Genomic DNA, 17,446 nt, shown 5'->3' with positions numbered 1-17,446 from the left:
TCAAAACAACACACCTGATTCTCATGCCCTCCCAACCTGCTCTTCCCAATTGCGGTAAAGAAACAACTCCACTCTTCTACTTGCTCATTCCTGACACTCTGCTTTCTTTTCTCCTCATACCATATTCAGCCCATCAGCAAATACTGTCAGCTCTACTTTGAAACTATATTGAAAATCCGATTTCTTCCACCACCTCCGCTGTTATACCCTGGTCTAAGTGGCCACCACATCTTGCCTGCATTTGTGCAGAAGCCTTCCAATTATCTCTCTGCCTCTGCTCTTGCACCCTGACCCTTACCCTAGGGCTGTCTCCATGCAGCAGCTGGAGTGATCCTTTGGAAATGTAAGACAGATCCTTTTACTTCTCTGCTTCTAGCCCTCCAGTGAGCTTATCTTCTCCCTCAAAGCCATACATGGTGCCCATGGCCTGTGTGACATTTGCTTTCATACTGTGTGCTTCCTCACTGTGTCCTATGGTCCTACTTATCAACTTGCTATTCCTCCCGCATCCCAAACATACCCCCACAACCCCAGGGCCTTTGCACTTGCCCCTGCCTGGCATGCTCTTCCCCAGAAAACCACACGAGTGCTATCTTCTACTTCCTGGTTTCTTCTTAAATGTCACCTTTGACCTAGCCCTTTCTTCCCCTTCCTTGTGTTTTTCCTTCTCATGCGACTCATCACTTAGACGCTAACAAGTTTATTGCCTGGACTTTTTATTTATTACTACACTCTAGTACCTAGAACGTTAGATGGCACATAGCAAGTATTCAAGAGGTATTGCTTATGAAAGAATGAATGAGCAAATGAGCAATGACAGCATTCTTTAAAACACTGGCTATATCATGGAGTTATAGAAGTCAGTACTTGCCTCACATCTCCAGTAAGCATACTATATTAGCGATTCTTACAGAATAAAAGGAGGTAAATACGTGTGGTTTCTGAAGTCTGATTTGAGAATAATATGGGCTTAGAAACAAAATATATATATATTGTCTATATCAGAAAAGAAAAAAATTACTTCTGTCGTAAAAGTGGAAATCTATATATGATTATCTCATTTCATGGAAAAATTAGGGATGCCATTCCTTTTCCGTTTTGCTCAACTCTTATGCTTATTACTTAGTTCTTAAGTGGGAGCAAGAGGGAGAGTGATCACTCACAATTAGAAATAAAGGTATTGGGGCGAGGGAGGACTCAGCTTTTCAGAGGAGGGAAAATGCCTTTCCCTGGTCCTTAGTGTGAATTGAATGTTCCCATTCTGCCCCTGCCTCCCTAATACAGCACCTAGCCCACTAAGCAGAGTGGATACCTACTCCTGGCTTGTCTGGCCTGGAAACTCCTTGAGAACAGGAGCCTGTCTTTGCCCTTTATTCTCAGTTCCTAGCACAATGCCTCCTACACAATGGATGCCCAGAAGCTGTTTGTGACTAAGCCAATGAGAACATGCAAAAAGAGCTTTACACATTGTAAAATGCTACACGGGAAAAAAATACCACTTTTTATAAAGGAGTTGCATTTGTACTTCCCTGACTTCTGGATCCCCTCAAGTTAACTTTAAGAGAATGACATTCTATTTCATAGGTGGGGAAACCGAGGCACAGAGATGTCAAACTGGAAGTCTGGCCCTCTCCCTCCCAGTCCTCTGGCCAGTCCCCTATCATCCTCCATTGCACTCACTAGGCTGGGTTCTCTAGGGGTGGTTGGAAGGAAAGAACTGGTGCCCAGTGCTGATCCCAGCAGGGAGAAGGGGGAATTAGAGGAGCTCTAGCCCCCATATTGCTTTTCTCCTTGGCTTTGCTGTAGATGATGTTTCTTTTTCCTGGAGGGTTTTTCCCAGCCCACTGTCTGTGATTTTAGGTCTCAATGCAGAACACTCCAGTTCTTCCTGTCACAATTATACAGGAGACTCACCTTGGAAAACCTTTCCCTATTTGCCGAGGAAGGAAAATTCAGTGAGATTCATTGATTCAGGAATGTCATAGCAGTACAGGCCAGTTTCTGTTGCCTGAGGGAGGCAATAGAGGAAAATGGTTACTCAGATGACTTGAGCAGAAAAAAATAGATTTCTTAACATTGAAACTTCTTTAAGGAGACATTACTGAGATGCTGAAAATACTTCTATGAAGACTTGGTTTTATCGACTGAAAGTAGATTGCAATTCTTTTCCTCAATTATCCCAATGATTCCCTCAAGTTCTCTGTGGTATCTAAAGAGCTGGAAACCGGCCGGGTGCGGTGGCTCACACCTGTAATCCCAGCACTTTGGGAGGCCGAGGTGAGCAGATCATGAGGTCAGGAGATCGAAGCCATCCTGGCTAACATGGTGAAACCCCATCTCTACTAAAAATACAAAAAATCAGCCAGGCATGGTGGCAGGCGCCCGTAGTCCCAGCTACTTGGGAGGCTGAGGCAGGAGAATGGTATGAACCTGGGAGGCGGAGCTTGCAGTGAGCCCAGATCACGCCACTGCACTCCAGCCTGGGCAGCAGAGTGAGACTCCATCTCAAAAAAAAAAAAAAAAAAAGCTGGAAACCAAACAGCTCATGGTCAGTACCTGGAAGCTATGTGATCTGATGTGCTCTAATCAGTAACGTTTCACACACACATGAAGTATATGGGAAGAAAATTTAATGTTTCTCTATCTATTCCCCTTTAAACTGTATTCAGTGGGGTTTCTTAGGGATGAAAATTTAGTTGGGTCAAAAATTCAATGACTTTGTTGTTCACTCTCAGATATCACAGTCCTTCTCTCACTTTGAGGCACAGATCCAGGCCCAGTGATTAGACAGGGCTGGATAATAAAACTCCAAACCTAACTTTGCATTAAAATGTTCTCCCTGCCGAGCCCATCAGCCTTGGCACCTGAGGAGGGAAGGGAACATGGGCCCTTGCCCTCTGCATCCTCCTACTGGCCCCTGGCCCTCCCCAGATGCCTCTGCCCACCGCCTGCCCGGGCAGAAGCTGGGGTGGGCTATGCTCTCTGGGCCTGGTGGAAGTTAAAGAGGAGAATATCCTGGTCTTTGTGAAGCTCCCCTGCTGAGTCCCTGTGCCTAGTGATTTCCTTGAGCTTGGTAGCCATCTCAATTCCAGGTGACCGCCTGGCAGCCCTGCTCATACCTGGCCACCTTCCTCAGCCAGTGCACCTCTGAGCTCTGCCCTCTGAGGTCACTTCTTCGCACACCTGCAGGCAGCCCTATCTGACAGCGTCCAGGATGACCTCAGGCCACCTCTTCCGTGCTGTCCCCGTGTTTTCTCCAGGACATACTCATCTGGGAGCGAGGTCAGTCCCCCCAGAACAGCCCATGCCTGTCCTCACCTACTTCTGATACCAGAGCAGCCGGCCGGCCCTTCTCTCTCTAGGTTGCAAGGGCAGGAAGCAGCCCACTGGCCCTTCCTAGGCAGAGTCAGGCCCTAACGGCTGTGCGGGTCAAGTGCAGAGAACCACTTCAGAGCTCCCGGGAGGTGCCCTTGGAACTCCTCCTGAGGTTTAGGGTGAGAAAGAGGCTATCCACACCCCACCCCCAGGCCCTGGGCAGTGGTGTCACAGCACAGCAACTGCTTTCTCCAGAGAAACCTTGCCTCTCAGTCCTCCTCTGACCCCTTTTGTCCCTGCCAGATTTCACCAAGGTGCACAAAAGAAAGATGTCCTTTGTCGGCGGTGGTGGAGGTGGGGTGTGGTGGGGAGGTCTTGTCTCCTACTCACTTTGGTTTTCAGATAGTGATCAGTGAAATCAGAGGCAAGAATGTTATAACATCATATTGTGTATATTTTTCTTAAAATTTTAGAAACATATGTATGATGTTACGTTGGAAATAAGAATCCTCCTGCCCGCTGCTACCCCAACTTCCAGCAATAGATCACAGGGAGTGGTGTGAACCCTGCTCTTGGGTCAGGCGGCCCAGGCTCAGAACCCTGCTCTGTCACTTCCTAACCTGGGCTACCTGGGCATGTTAGTTCCTCTCTGTGTCTGTCTCCTCACATGGGTAAGAGTGCCTGCCTGGGTGGTTTCTGGTGAGGGTGAAGTAGTCCAGGTAGCCCAGTGCCTGGCTGGAGTCACTGCTGAGAAGTGTAGTTCTTTTGGTGCTGCTTTTATTCAGGCCTTCAGCAGATCTCACCTGGATCACCCCAGAGCCTGCTAGCTGCTTCCACAGCACCTGACTGCCACCTGAGCGGGCTTCTAAGTTCAGAAATGGCCTGGAGCTTCCTCTGCTCCAAATGCCTTCAGATACAAACCCAGCCTCGCCCAACCAGCCTCTTCATCTCTTCTCACCGCTTGTCACATAGAGGCCCCACTGGGCCAGATCCTGTCACTTTGTCTGCACTCTTACTGATAGGACCTTCTGCCCCTCCCCGTGCACCCCCATAACACCCACTGCTTATGCCTCTGCTCCATGCACTCTGTTCTTAACCGTCTCCCCTCTAGACTCAGCTCCTGAGGGTGTCACTGTATGTTTTGCTAGAAATACCTTTGACTAACATAATACCTGGCAACTCACAGGTGATCCTCATGAAAGTATTTGCTCAATAAATGAACGAGTCTCATATTTTTGAGGTCCCAGAATAGAGGATCACCTGCCGCTAGTCCAGACTTCACCTTTTTTCACTTGAGTTTAGGGGCACCATGATCAGAGCCTGTTTTAGCTCAGGCTGCTGTAACAAAATACTATAGACTGGGTGGCTTAAATAACAAACATTTCTCTCTCACAGTTCGCCAGGCTGGGAAGTCCAAGATCAAGGTGGTGACAGATTCAGTTCCTGGCGAGGGCCCTCGGTTTGCAGCTGCCTTTTTGCTGTGTGCTGGCATGGCAGAGTGAGAGAGGGAGGGCCCTGGTCTCTTCCTTTTCTTTTTTTTTTTTTTTTGAGATGGAGTCTCTCTGTGTCGCCCAAGCTGGAGTGCAGTGGCACGATCTCGGCTCACTGCAACCTCCGCCTCCTGGGTTCAAGCAGTTCTCCTGCTCAGCCTTCCGAGTAGCTGGGACTACAAGGCGCACGCCTGGCTGATTTTTGTATTGTTAGTAGAGACGGGGTTTCACTGTGTTGGCCAGGCTGGTCTCGAACTCCTGACCTCATGATCTGCCCGCCTCAGTCTCCCAAAGTGCTGGGATTACAGGTGTGAGCCACTGTGCCCAGCCTCTTCCTTTTCTTATAAAGACACTAATCCCATCATGGGGGTCCCACCCTCATGACATCTTCCAAACCTAATTACCTCCCAAAGGCCCCACCTCAAAATACTACCACATGGGGGCTTAGGGTATCAGAATGTGAATTTGGGGGAGTCACGAACATTTAGTCCACACCAGAACCTCTATTAAATCTTTCAGCTTAAACTTTACACCTAGGCTGGAATGTTTCTAGGTATGTCTCCCGTCTTCTGAATGTAAATGAATTCTGAATGGCTTCTGAATGGCTGAGAACATGGGTGATTTCTGAAAGGCTGCGCTTTTGCATGTGGCTGTTTCCACGCTGATGGGGCAGTGGCTCTCACCAGAGTGTGTAGAGATGGTAGTTTCCCTGCCTGTGAACAGTGCCACCTGATGGAACTTGGTACCGCTGGCCTCCCCAGCAGCTACTTGATTGCAGGATTGTATGGAGACCTAAAAGATGACTACCCCTCCTCCTCCTCTTCTCCTCAAAGGCAGGTCATGGCCACTTTTTAATCTGCAAAAAAAGGATTACTTGAGTTTCACTAATGACCTTTTTTGACAAGAAAAAATGGGAAGGAGCCATGCACCTTTGAAGCAGCTAGTCGTCTTTTATCCTTGTATCTCTTTGCCAGGCATGAACTCAGCTGCTCTTGCTCCCTTAACATCTCCCTGGACTGTTCAGAACCTGACAAGCTTTCTTCTCATTCCTAGTCGTCACTCTGGCCTCTGCAGCAGTTCCTTAGATAGATGGATGTTTGGAGTTTTACAGAGTGGCAGAGCATCTTTGACAAGTTTTTATAGGGGCAGGTTCCTCTGTGGCCCTGTGGTCTCTATTTGTTCTTACTGTCTATACTGTTTAGAACCACATTTCTAACTCTCCAGGATCACCCCTCTCTGAGTAGCTGTATTTTCTTTGAAATGTCATTCCTTTTTACCCTTTCTCACTAGGGAAATCCTTCTCTATCTCTTACTTTAGGAAAACTGTTGTCAGTAGGGTCTGGTTTATGGAGGGGTTGGTGAATCAAGAGCTAGTCTCATAAATCTCAAAGGGGTCCATCTGGCCCAGCTTTGGGTACACATTTCATAGGCCTGTCTCTCTCTCTTTCTTATCCAACAGTTGGAAGGAATGTGCTTGTATATGCAAAAGCAGAAGAGTCCCAGACCTTGGGGTTTATTAATGCTATTTTTGTATTTCTTTTCTGTGTGGGTTGCGAGAAGAAGCTTGCCAGGTGGCACACAGAGGCTCCTCTGTGCTGGTGATGAAAAAAAAAAAACACAGACACTCCTGAAGTTTATTGGTGTGGAACCCTTCTGGAGTTTTGTTTGCCTTTTCGTTTCTGCATGTGCATAGAAACCTCTTTCAAGAAGAAATAGTTACTCAGGACGTATTCCTTTATTGCAGAAGCATGGGGAAGAAGCTGCTTAAATTCCAGAGACAGCTGAATGAATAAGGCACTAATGAGGAGAGGGAAGGTTGGCTGGTTTGTCTTTTTTTTTTTTTTTTTTTTTTTTTTTGAGATGGAGGCTCTCTCTGTCTCCCAGGCTGTAGTGCAGTTTCACAGTCTCAGCTCACTGGCGTGTGCAAGGTCCGCCTCCCGGGTTCATGCCATTCTCCTGCCTCAGCCTCCCGAGTAACTGGGACTACGCCCACCACCACACCTGGCTAATTTTTTGTATTTTTAGTAGAGACAGGGTTTCACCACATTAGCCAGGATGGTCTCGATCTCCTGACCTCTTGATCCACCCGCCTCGGCCTCCCAGAGTGCTGGGATTACAGGCATGAGCCACTGCGCCTGGCCGGTTGGCTGGTTTTTCACATTCTTACTGAGACATACTGTGTTCATCAAACCACTGAACAGCCGGATCTAACGGGGATAGAACATAGTTCAGCCACTGGAAGGTCACTCCAGAGTGGTGACTGACAACCAGTGTGCCAGTCAGCACCCCAGCAACAGAGGTATCCTTGCTCCTGGTTCCATGTGCCACCATCGTGGCAACAGCGCTGCTGTCTTACCGCAGTCACTGACTCCTCCCTGCTCTCTTCTCTGCTGCACCACTTCTCAGTACCCTAAGCTTCCACCACTCATGGCTTCTGCCTACTCCTGGCTTCAGCTTCCTCATGGCCTCCCTCTTCTGCCTTTTCTCTCCATGTCTTAGATTATTTCCAATTCCCCCCAAAAGAAGATCTTATTAACAAGTTAGTGACTGTCACCTCTGTTAGGCATGATCATCAACTGTGGCCATGGCTTTCCTTAGAGGGGGTCAGGCAGGGCAAGTACCCAGAGCAAAACAGTTTCTTCTCCAGTGCAGTTGGGTTAGACACTCCTCCTGGGTGCTTCTACAGCGTCTGGTGTCTTCTTCTTGTTCTAATAATTATATTATTAATATAATAGTGATAACAGTGATGATGGCAATATACTTTTATTTAATTCTTATTATATTCGAAGCACTTCACATCGTGTTTGGATTTACTTGGATTGTTTCCATCATCCTCATAATAACCTTAGGACATAGAGTACCATTTTCACAGATACAGAAATTGAGGCTTAGGCAGATGAGGTAATCTGCCTAAGATGACACAGGTAGTAAGTGCGATCTTAGGCAGGTTACTTCATCTGCCTAAGCCTCAATTTGGCTTAGGATTGGGATTCAAGACAAGCTAGTCTGTATTAGTGTCTGTCTGTCTGTCTGTCTGTCTCCCCCATTGTCCAGGCTACCCCACTTTCTGAGTTTTGGATTTACTTGGATCCCAGGGAATATTGGAGGTGAGCCTCATTGGCTTAAGTACAGTTCAGGATGGTTTGTTCAGGAGGTGGGTGATTCTGGAATGCTCTCTCTGCCCCACTCTAGAGCAGGCTAGTCTAAGTGGCTGGAATATCAGAGTCTCCCTTGTACCACGATGGGTGCAAATGGATACATTGTTACTTGTTGGCTCTCTAAACTTCTGTTACAATCCTATTGCCTTAGACGTGGACCACTAATGTGTCTTATTTCTTCTTAGACATATACTGGTCTCTTTGCTAAGTTATGAGAGATGCTGTCTGGTACCTAGTGGATAATGGAAATCTCCTATTGCAGAATCATCTCTTAAAGGCTTCAAGTGGATATGCCAGAGTTAGTTGTCCAAAAGCTAATTTGCAGAATGGCCAATTTGTTGAATATATTTTTTTCTTTCAACTTTTTAAATTGACTGCTATTCATTTTGTCTTTATAGCAGCACTTTATGTTATGGTCAATTTGTTTTTTGCCTCTGCTGCCTGCTGCAACAACAGCTGTAGACTTCAGAGGCAGGAGAAGAGAAGATTAAGGATCCTAAGAAGAATATTGACATAGCATATAGTCTGCATATGAAGAATTCTTATGAATATATTCATTTATATCAGTTCTTACTAATAAAATTTTAATGTATTAATAAGATATATGTAGAGGAATTCTTCCCACATAGCATTCTGAATCGATCATCTTGAATATATTTTTCTCATCACCTGCAGTCTTGGTCTCTGGCTCTCTCTCATTCTGAATCTTTCTGTTTCTGCTACTACTGTTCAGAATCTCACTTTCATATGTCAACTAAAACGGATGGAAATAACTGTGTGTGGCCCGTTACTCTGCTTCTCACTCATTTATCCTTGTTCCAGTTAGGTTCAGCTTCATGGGATATTTTCTGATGTTATCTGCAAAGTCTAGTACGCTTGACATCTTTAGCCCCCAGGGCTTGCTATGCTTGTAGGATTCAGGTAGGAGAAGGATGAGAACTTCCTATGGAATATAGATGCCAAGCTCTGTGTGTGCACTTCTGGCATAAACAGGTACAGAAGAGAGTAGTCAAATAACATTTTGTATTTATTTACTTATTTATGTTTTATTACTTTTTGAGATGTGATTTCACTCTGTTGCCCAGGCTGGAGTGCAGTGACGTGATCATGGCTCACTGCAGCCTCCAACTCGTGGACTCAAGTGATCTTTCTGCCTCAGCCTCCCAAGTAGCTAGGACTACAGGCACACACCAGTGTACCTGACTTATGTTTAAATTTTTTCTAGAGATGGGGTCTTGTTTTATTGCCCAGGCTGGTCTCAAACTTCTGGCTTCAGGCAATCCCCCTACCTCGGCCTCCCAATGTATTGATTTTTTTCCGTGTTTGAGGTTTTAAAAGTTGGTATTTAAACTCAAGGGCTGAACATTCAAGTTTACATGCAGAATTGGAGGTTAAACCATGTTATGCATTATTTGTCAGTAACATAGACAAATCACCTAAAAGTTCCATAAAAGTTCCACAGAACTGCTCATTTCATTGATGATGCTGAATTCATAGTGAGTTAACATGAATGAGACTGTTTACACCGGCTTAATTACTACGTTGACTTGAAATATCAGCCAGCTGGGGAAAATGACCATTTAAAACCTGGCACATCCCTTTGCTCCCTATACCCACATTTTTTCCCAGCTTCGACCACGTGCGTGTGTCTGTGTGTCTATGTGCATGTCTGTGTGTGCGTTTACATGCATGGAGGACTGAAGCATAGTGTATTCAAAACTTTTGTGTTGTGCAGGACTTCACAGATGCAAATGAAGACCCAAAGAAAACCAGCATAAGCAATCAAGGGAGTGTATCTAAGGCTCCTGGAGTGACACATAGAGCTCTAGGGCAGGCCTCAGGAACCACTGGACTGGGGATTTATAATGCTGTCTGGATTTTCCCTCCCTTCTCTTGTTCTTTGTTTCTTCCTGAGCGCTGGTTTTCTGCTTCTCACTGCAGTCTGACTTTTTCTACGTGGTAAGAAATATGACATGCTTCACAAGGCTCTGGAGTTTGGCATTTTAGAGTCTCAGCCACTAGAGAAAGGTGCCTGTTCTAAATCCTGGCACTTTAGGAAGGGAATCCAGGCTTCTCAGCCCTCACCAGGCCAGCAGGATTGTATGAGATCTTGGCAGCTCTGAGGGGTCATGGAGTGAAAAGAGGGGCGAAGGCATCCTTACAAGGAGGAGGTGGTGCTGTTCCCAGAAGAGGCGGGGGCCTCAGGTTCCCAGAAGACTAGGTGTCTGCTGGTGGTATTCTTGCACATTCCTAAGGATTTACTGTGAATCTGGTGCCTGTTTTAAATTGCTTGGCAGACTTAACTGTAATCTTAGATTTTTTTTCTTACAGCTTCTTGTCAACTACAAGGTTTAATTATAATTACTCTTCAGCAGGCATATACTAGCACTTCTTACTCATCTGTCAAATTGAGCTGAATGAAATTAAAAAGTCCAGAAAGAGACCCCATCTTTAGGACAACAGAAGACTAAACAGTCAACTCCCTATCATTTTTGTAATCCAAATCACTGTTGTCAGGATTATGTTCCCCCCCCCTTTTTTTTTTTTTTTTTTTTTTTTTAAGACAGAGTCTTGCTCTGTCACCAGGCTGGAGTGCAGTGGCTCAATCTCAGCTCACTGCAACCTCTGCCTCCTGGGTTCAAGCGATTCTCCTGCCTCAGCCTCTCGAGTAGCTGGGATTACAGGCAGGTACCACCACGTGCAGCTCATTTTTGTATTTTTAGTTGAGACTGGGTTTCACTGTGTTGGCCAGGATGGTCTCGATTTCTTGACCTCATGATCTGTCCGCCTTGGCCTCCCAATCCCTCTGTGTAGTCAAAAGCAATAAAACTGCTGCTCTTCAGTGAATGTTGGGAAATTGTGCACAGATGAAAGAATAAGTCTGTTTTTTTCTCCTGCTAGGTAAGTAATCCCTAATTTTCCCTAATCCCAAGGGGAAAAATACTGGCCATTGGGCATTGACTTCCACATTCACTTCTTGTGTTTCAAGATTTGAGGTAGTGATGATGGTTAATAATATATTCTTGAAAAATGCTGAGTGGATGTAAAGTGTTCTCACCACAAAAATGATAACTATGTGAGGTAATGCACATGCTAACTAGCCAGATTTAGTCATTCCACTATTTATATATACACGCACCTCAAAACATGGACATGTACAATACATACAATTTTTTTTTTTTCTGAGGCGGAGTCTCGCTTTGTCACCCAGGCTGGAGTGCAGTGGCGCGATCTCGGCTCACTGCAAGCTCCGCCTCCCGGGTTCACGCCATTCTTCTGCCTCAGCCTCCCGAGTTGCTGGAACTACAGGCGCGTGCTGCCACGCCCGGCTAATTTTTTGCATTTTTAGTAGAGACGGGGGGTTTCACCGTGTTAGCCAGGATGGTCTCGATTTCCTGACCTCGTGATCTGCCCGCCTCGGCCTCCCAAAGTGCTGGGATTACAGGCGTGAGCCACCAAGCCCGGCCAATATATACAATTTTATGTCCATTTCAGTTTTTTAAAATTTTAAAATAATTTTAAATAAATAGATAAAGGATATATTCTTTTCACCCAGGAAAAAAAATATTTGAGTTAGTTTTCAACCAATAACTACGTGGGTATATTCTGAATCCATTAAAAATAAAGTTCTTGGTAGTCTTTCCTATGCTTTGTGGGAGATTAGTTCCCCCCAGCATGCTGTAGTATCTGTTTGCAGCTCTATCTTTGCCAGAATTTAGGATTAAATAAGTAGAATCTGCAGTCCAGCTTAGCCCCCCAATGATTGTTGTTTCCGTGGAAACAGTTGAAGGCTCTCAATTAAAACTGCCTCTGAAGGCTGGAGAGAGTAAGTATTAAAATGAGTTTGTCTGAGAAGCCAATTTTTATCCTCTAAATTAAACCCAGAGAGTGCAGATGATCTAGGAATCTCCTGACAGTTGGGATCATACTTCTTTGTCTTTGGGGGAGGGATTATTTTGCTATTTCGGGCATAGGTATGTTTGCTAGCTTGTTGCTTGCTTTGCTGAGTTGCTCAGATCATCGTCTTTGTTACCCACTGAGCTCTTTATGTACAACCATGGATCATGGGCAAGGGTTTGGGAGCAATCTGATCTTTGTTCAGACTTGTGAGCCGCAACTAAAAAGCCCATTAAAAATGGATGAAATCATAGAACGGTCTTAAAGTTGAAAGGAATCCTAAAGGTCATTAAGGCCTAATTTCCCATCCACTTTGGGAATCTTTCCTAGAATGCTGTTGACAGAGGTTCACAGCATCAGCTCCCCTGTTGGGGAATCCCGTATTTCTCAGGGCAGCCTTCTTTGGTTCATTGAACAGACTTGGTGGTATTGTTACCGGGGGTCCTTGTTCTTAGAGCTCCCAAGATGGTGGCGGGCCGCTTCCAAGGTGGCGGCAAGCCTCTTGTTCTCTGACCTGGGGTTCTTGGCCTCACGGATTCCAAGGAATGGAATCTTGGGCCATGCGGTGAGTGTTACAGCTCTATTCAGCTCAATTAGGATGAACCCCGGGCACTTAGCCCGCGCAGGAACAATGGCGAGCCTCTAGCCCGATTAGGAGTGGCAGTGGGCACCTCGCTGGATCAGGAGCACAGCGGATACCCTGCCGGATCCGGAGGGGTGGAAGTCAGTGGTAGCGTCTACAACGACGGCAATCAGCAGTGGTGGACGGCGAGTGAAAGCTCAGTTCGAACCAGAACAAACACAGACCAGAGAGTGTGCAGTTTGCAAGATTTAATAGAGTGAAAACAGAGCTCCCATACAACGGGAGGGGACCCAAAGGGGTTGCCCACTCCCTGCTTGAATGCCTGAGTTTATATCTCGATCATTGTCCCTCCCCCTGTGCTCTCAGGCGATACATGATTTGACTATTTCTTTACCTCCTGCTTTAGCCTAATTTGTATTTTAGTGAGCCTATTTACTACCTGATTGGTTGGGTGTGAGCTGAGTAGTTACAAGCCCCATGTTTAAAAGTGGGTGCGGTCACCTTTCCCAGCTAGGCTTAGGAATTCTTATTCGGCCTAGGAAATCCAGCTAGTCCTGTCTCTCAGTATTAGAAATGCCTCTTTATGATGGAACTGACATTTCTCTCTGTCAATTCTGCTACTGCTACCTCCTCTTTCTGGTGCCAAGTTAACTGTGTCTTCTTCTCCCATAATTAAGCTTAAAGTCTTTTAAGAATGTCTTCATGTATCCCCAAAGTCTTCTCTCTCTTCCCGTGGCTGAGAAGGTCCATAACCTGAAAACTTCAGGTACTAACATCTGTGGTTAAAGGCATTGTCAGGGGAGGGGCTGGTTTCCTAACAACCCTGGGCCTTTAGCACTGTTGCTTGGATTTTTTATTTTAAGTTTATTTTTGTAGAGAAAGGGTCTCGCTATACTGCCCAGGCTGGTCTCAAACTCCTGGCCTCAAGCAATCCTCCCACTTCAGCCTCCCAAAGTGTTGGGATTACGGGTGTGAGCCACTCCACCCAGTCTGTTGCTTGGATTTTGTCCGACTTCTCTGGCAAGTTTTTTCTCAGCATCATTTGTATAGGTGGAGAATTTGGTTTGAGTATTTCTGTGTTTTCCTTCAACCTTTTCCCCCTGGAGTAAATATTCATAGTTCACTGCTTGGAAACCCAAGAAACAAAATTGGATCAAACCTTTGGTCTATGCAGACTTGTGAAGGGTGTGGTTGCCTTCTTTGATGTCACCTCAGAAGTTAATGAATACAACCTCAATCCTAACTGCTTTAATAGCCTTTCAACCATTTGTCTGTAACATTAAACCTTAGACTTTTTAAAATTAGGTTTAAGTTTTACATTTTAAGAGTTCTTTATTCCCCATATACATTCTGTTCTTAATATCCTATTATTGTTCGTAAGTTGACACCCCCCTAAAGGAAGAAACAGACAGAAAAATAGAACAAACGAAATATGCTTCTCCAAATGTTCCTACCTACAACCTATAAATGGATTAAAACTTAAAACTCCTAAGTTCAGATGTTGGTTAGTGCTGACTGGGAAGTACTGGGAAGCAAGTGTGTGGCCCCTGCTTGGTACTGAAATAGACATTGTGTACTGGTTTCAAAGAAGCAATGGCGTCTGTCACCTTCAGCCCATCACCAAACTGCTCTGAGTTCCATTTTCCACAAGTATAAAATCAGATGATTGCTTCCTGTTCTTATAGGTTATTGGGAGTGCTTTGAAAACAATTTTTTTTTTATTATTAAGGCTTTACAGCAAACTATACTGTGATTCTCTGGAGGTATTTTGATTTGAGAGTACCAAACAACTTCAATAAAATTAAAATATTGGTGATATTGGCTGTTTAAGGCCCATGCACATCCACAGTTTCAAAATAATCTTGTAACATAGGTTCTGGGTGGTATTTGATATGGTATCACACATAAGGGAAGAGGGGATTTCAGTAAAGAAATGTCGTTGTTTGTGGAAAAGTGAAATTACTCGAGGTCCGTTTGGTGTTCTTGTGGAAGAAGAATAAGAGTTGAAAGTGAGGAAGTAACCTTTGATTTGTAAATCATTTAAATTTCAACTCAAAGGGGGTAAGAAATACCCCAACAGCAAGCCACAGAACAGCCACCAGAGCAAACCACACAAGGCTTTTGGGATCTCAGCCTAATAAAGGTCTCCCATGGAGCTCAAGAGTAGATCCTGAGGTACGATATTTTCTTGGAAAAAAAAAACTTGTAGGTGTTAGTAGCCGGGACCGGGTGCTGTGTTAGTTTTCAGCTTCTAGCTCGACCCTATTTCCTGAGAAATGCCAAGGGCTTTGCAATAGGCATTTGTCTAACTTCTGCGTGAACTGGGTCTTACAGAAGATGACCTCCCCCCTCTCTGGGGGTCGGGGGTGTGTGTGTTTTTTATACATCTGTCTTTTTTGTTTGTTTGTTTTTACTGAAGACCTCTTATATTTGCAGACACTGAAACCAAAGGTAACACCACGTCTTCTCCTTACAGGGTCTAATGACAGTTTCTTGGGCTCTTCTTTTCTTTTTTTTTTTTTCTACATATAGTTTTCCCAAAAATATGAACACATTTAGACGTTGGAAAGAAAGCAGTTTCCCTCCCTCCTTCCCTCCATCCCCCCTCCCTCCCTTCCTCGCTTCCTCCCTTCCTCCCTTCCTCCCTTTTGTTTCTCTCTTTTCTCTTTCTCTTTCTTTCTCTCTTTCTTTCCTCTCTTAAGTATTAATCACATACCTGATAATCAGATGCCCTCTGAAGGTTTTCTTTGGGAGGGGAAAGGACAAATGCGATAATCTTTACATGTTGGAAAACTGACCCCACATCCCGGTGCCTTGTTGTGTGTTCTTTTCTGCTCCCAGGGAGTTCTGTCCAACATCTCTTCCATCACCGATCTCGGCGGCTTTGACCCAGTTTGGCTCTTCCTTGTGGTGGGAGGAGTGATGTTCATTTTGGGATTTGCAGGGTGCATTGGAGCGCTACGGGAAAACACTTTCCTTCTCAAGTTTGTAAGTATTCCACTCTCTACTCTCAGATTGAGAGCCAAAACTTTACCTTCCATCAGGAGGTCACCCTATCTACAGGCAAGACAGTGAGCTGTACCAAAGGCACTGGCCAAAGTAGGGCCCAGGTCATTATTTTCTTTTGAGAGAGCTCTCTAGCCCTGATTCCCAGTTGTGCCTCCTTAATAAGTACAACACCACCCCCACCGCCCCACCGTGCCATCCATGGAGGTTTTGTGCATATATATCACAGACTTGGATTCCATTCCCTAAGATATCTTTAGGACTAAGGTAGGTATATATATATATTTTCTTCTAAGTGATTCCTTCCCACCGTTTTAATGCACATAGTAAGTGGGGAGCTGTGCAGGCTGTTGGTTTGGAGAAACCAGGCAAAAGCACAGTGACTGTGGCCTGTCCAGATTAAATCTGTTAAGCAGTAGGTTTTGCTAAATATGGAGAAACAGTAAAAGGTAAAGCTTCTTTGTCCTTAGCTGGTACAAAGTTCTCCTTTGTAATTTTTAGATGTGGTGCGGTTGGTGTGATCACTGTCTGAGTGAATGTTTGTAGAGGAGAGGTTTCACCAGGGGGTTCATTGGTATTTAAAGTTAAAATAGAGAATGAAAAGTGAAAGCCTTTGTGTTGGAGACTCCTTTCAAAGGAGAAGAAAATGGCATGTGCCGTTTATGCATCTTATGTAGGGTTGTTGAATGTAGCCAAATGTGCCTGTCAGCATGGAGCTTGGCACTCTGATGGGCGTCTGAATCATAGCTCTCTATACGAAGCATCCATTCCCCTTTCTAAGAACAGAGAAAGGATCCAAAGCACCCACCTTCATTTGCTGAGGAAGGATGGGGATGGTGGAGATTTCTAGAGAACAGTTGTAGTGTAATATTTCCTGTTACCACAGTTATTCCCAACTTTTGTTGACACATCATCATCCAGGGACATTCTCATTAAAAAAAAAAAAAAAAAGCATATCCAAGAAGTAGCCCAATGGTCATGTAATGTGTGATTCTCTTCCCCAGCATTTCTGCCACATCATCCTCCAGCGTCTTTTCTTAAACATCCCTGAGAAGAGGGTACACGGTGTGCCCCACCCAGGGCAGCCCATTTCTGAGCAGCTCTGTCTCGGTGAAGCTTTTGGAGGCTATTTAACCTGAAAATTAGCATGACTTATTCTAACAAGGAGAACCGAGGGGTACCTGGTCTTACAGATAAGTTCAGAAACAGCTGGTTCTCTCTTGTGGATACATGGGACCACAGTGGCTGTAGCTAGTTTCCTAAGACTCCATCTGCCTTATCTGCCAGATCCCTCCTTTGACACACACACACACACACACACACACACACACAGTCTCTCTCTCTCTCCCTCCCTCTCTCATACACATACAACCAATTGCTTCATTCTTCACCTATTCAGAAACCTGGGGAGCCCCCAGGAGAGCTCTGTCCCTGATTGCCACCTGCCAACCTGCCAGTCTTCTTGGCTTGAGGCATCTCAGTGCTCCAGTGCTCAGCTCACCTTGCCAGCTTTCCTGTAGCCTGATTGGGTCCTGGTCATACTCATCTGTTGCCACTATTTCATCAGTTTTGGCCTCCATGCCCCAAAATGTGGGATCCTTTTTTTTTTTTTTAGATGGAGTTTCACTCTTGTTGCCCAGGCTGGAGTGCAATGGTGTGATCTCGGTTCACTGCAACCTCTGCCTCCTGGATTCAAGTGATTCTCCTGCCTCAGCCTCCCGAGTAGCTGGGATTACAGGAGCCTACCACTGTGCCTGGCTAATTTTTTTATTTTTAGTAGAGATGGGGTTTCACCATGTTGGCCAGCCTGGTCTCAAACTCCCGACCTCAGGTGATCCACCCGCCTCGGCCTCCCAAAGTGCTGGGATTACAGGCGTGAGCCACCACACCTGGCTGGGATCCTCTGAATTGTATTTTTTTTTTTTTTTTTTAGCAAAGATGGGGTTTCACCATGTTGGCCAGGCTGGTCTTGAACTCCGGACCTCAAGTGATCCACC

General features: G+C 45.3%; 1 protein-coding gene across 3 annotated transcripts in view; it reads left to right on the top strand.

Moving 5' to 3' along the window:
- TSPAN5 (tetraspanin 5) overlaps positions 1 to 17,446 on the top strand; it is a 180,891-nt gene that overhangs the window by 149,356 nt on the left and 14,089 nt on the right. For 2 of the 3 annotated variants that reach the window (XM_003829918.4, XM_055111650.2), the window contains exon 3: positions 15,285 to 15,431. The exons of the other annotated variant lie outside the window; for it this stretch is intronic. In XM_003829918.4, the coding sequence (XP_003829966.1) occupies positions 15,285 to 15,431 (147 nt within the window). The remainder of the gene's footprint in view (positions 1 to 15,284; positions 15,432 to 17,446) is intronic. 3 annotated transcript variants of the gene reach the window in all.

The sequence above is a fragment of the Pan paniscus genome, chromosome 3 (genome assembly GCF_029289425.2).
Source record: "Pan paniscus chromosome 3, NHGRI_mPanPan1-v2.0_pri, whole genome shotgun sequence".
Taxonomy (NCBI): Eukaryota; Metazoa; Chordata; class Mammalia; order Primates; family Hominidae; genus Pan; species Pan paniscus.
Note: the sequence above shows the minus strand (reverse complement) of the source record. Positions and strands in the feature narration are given on the sequence as shown.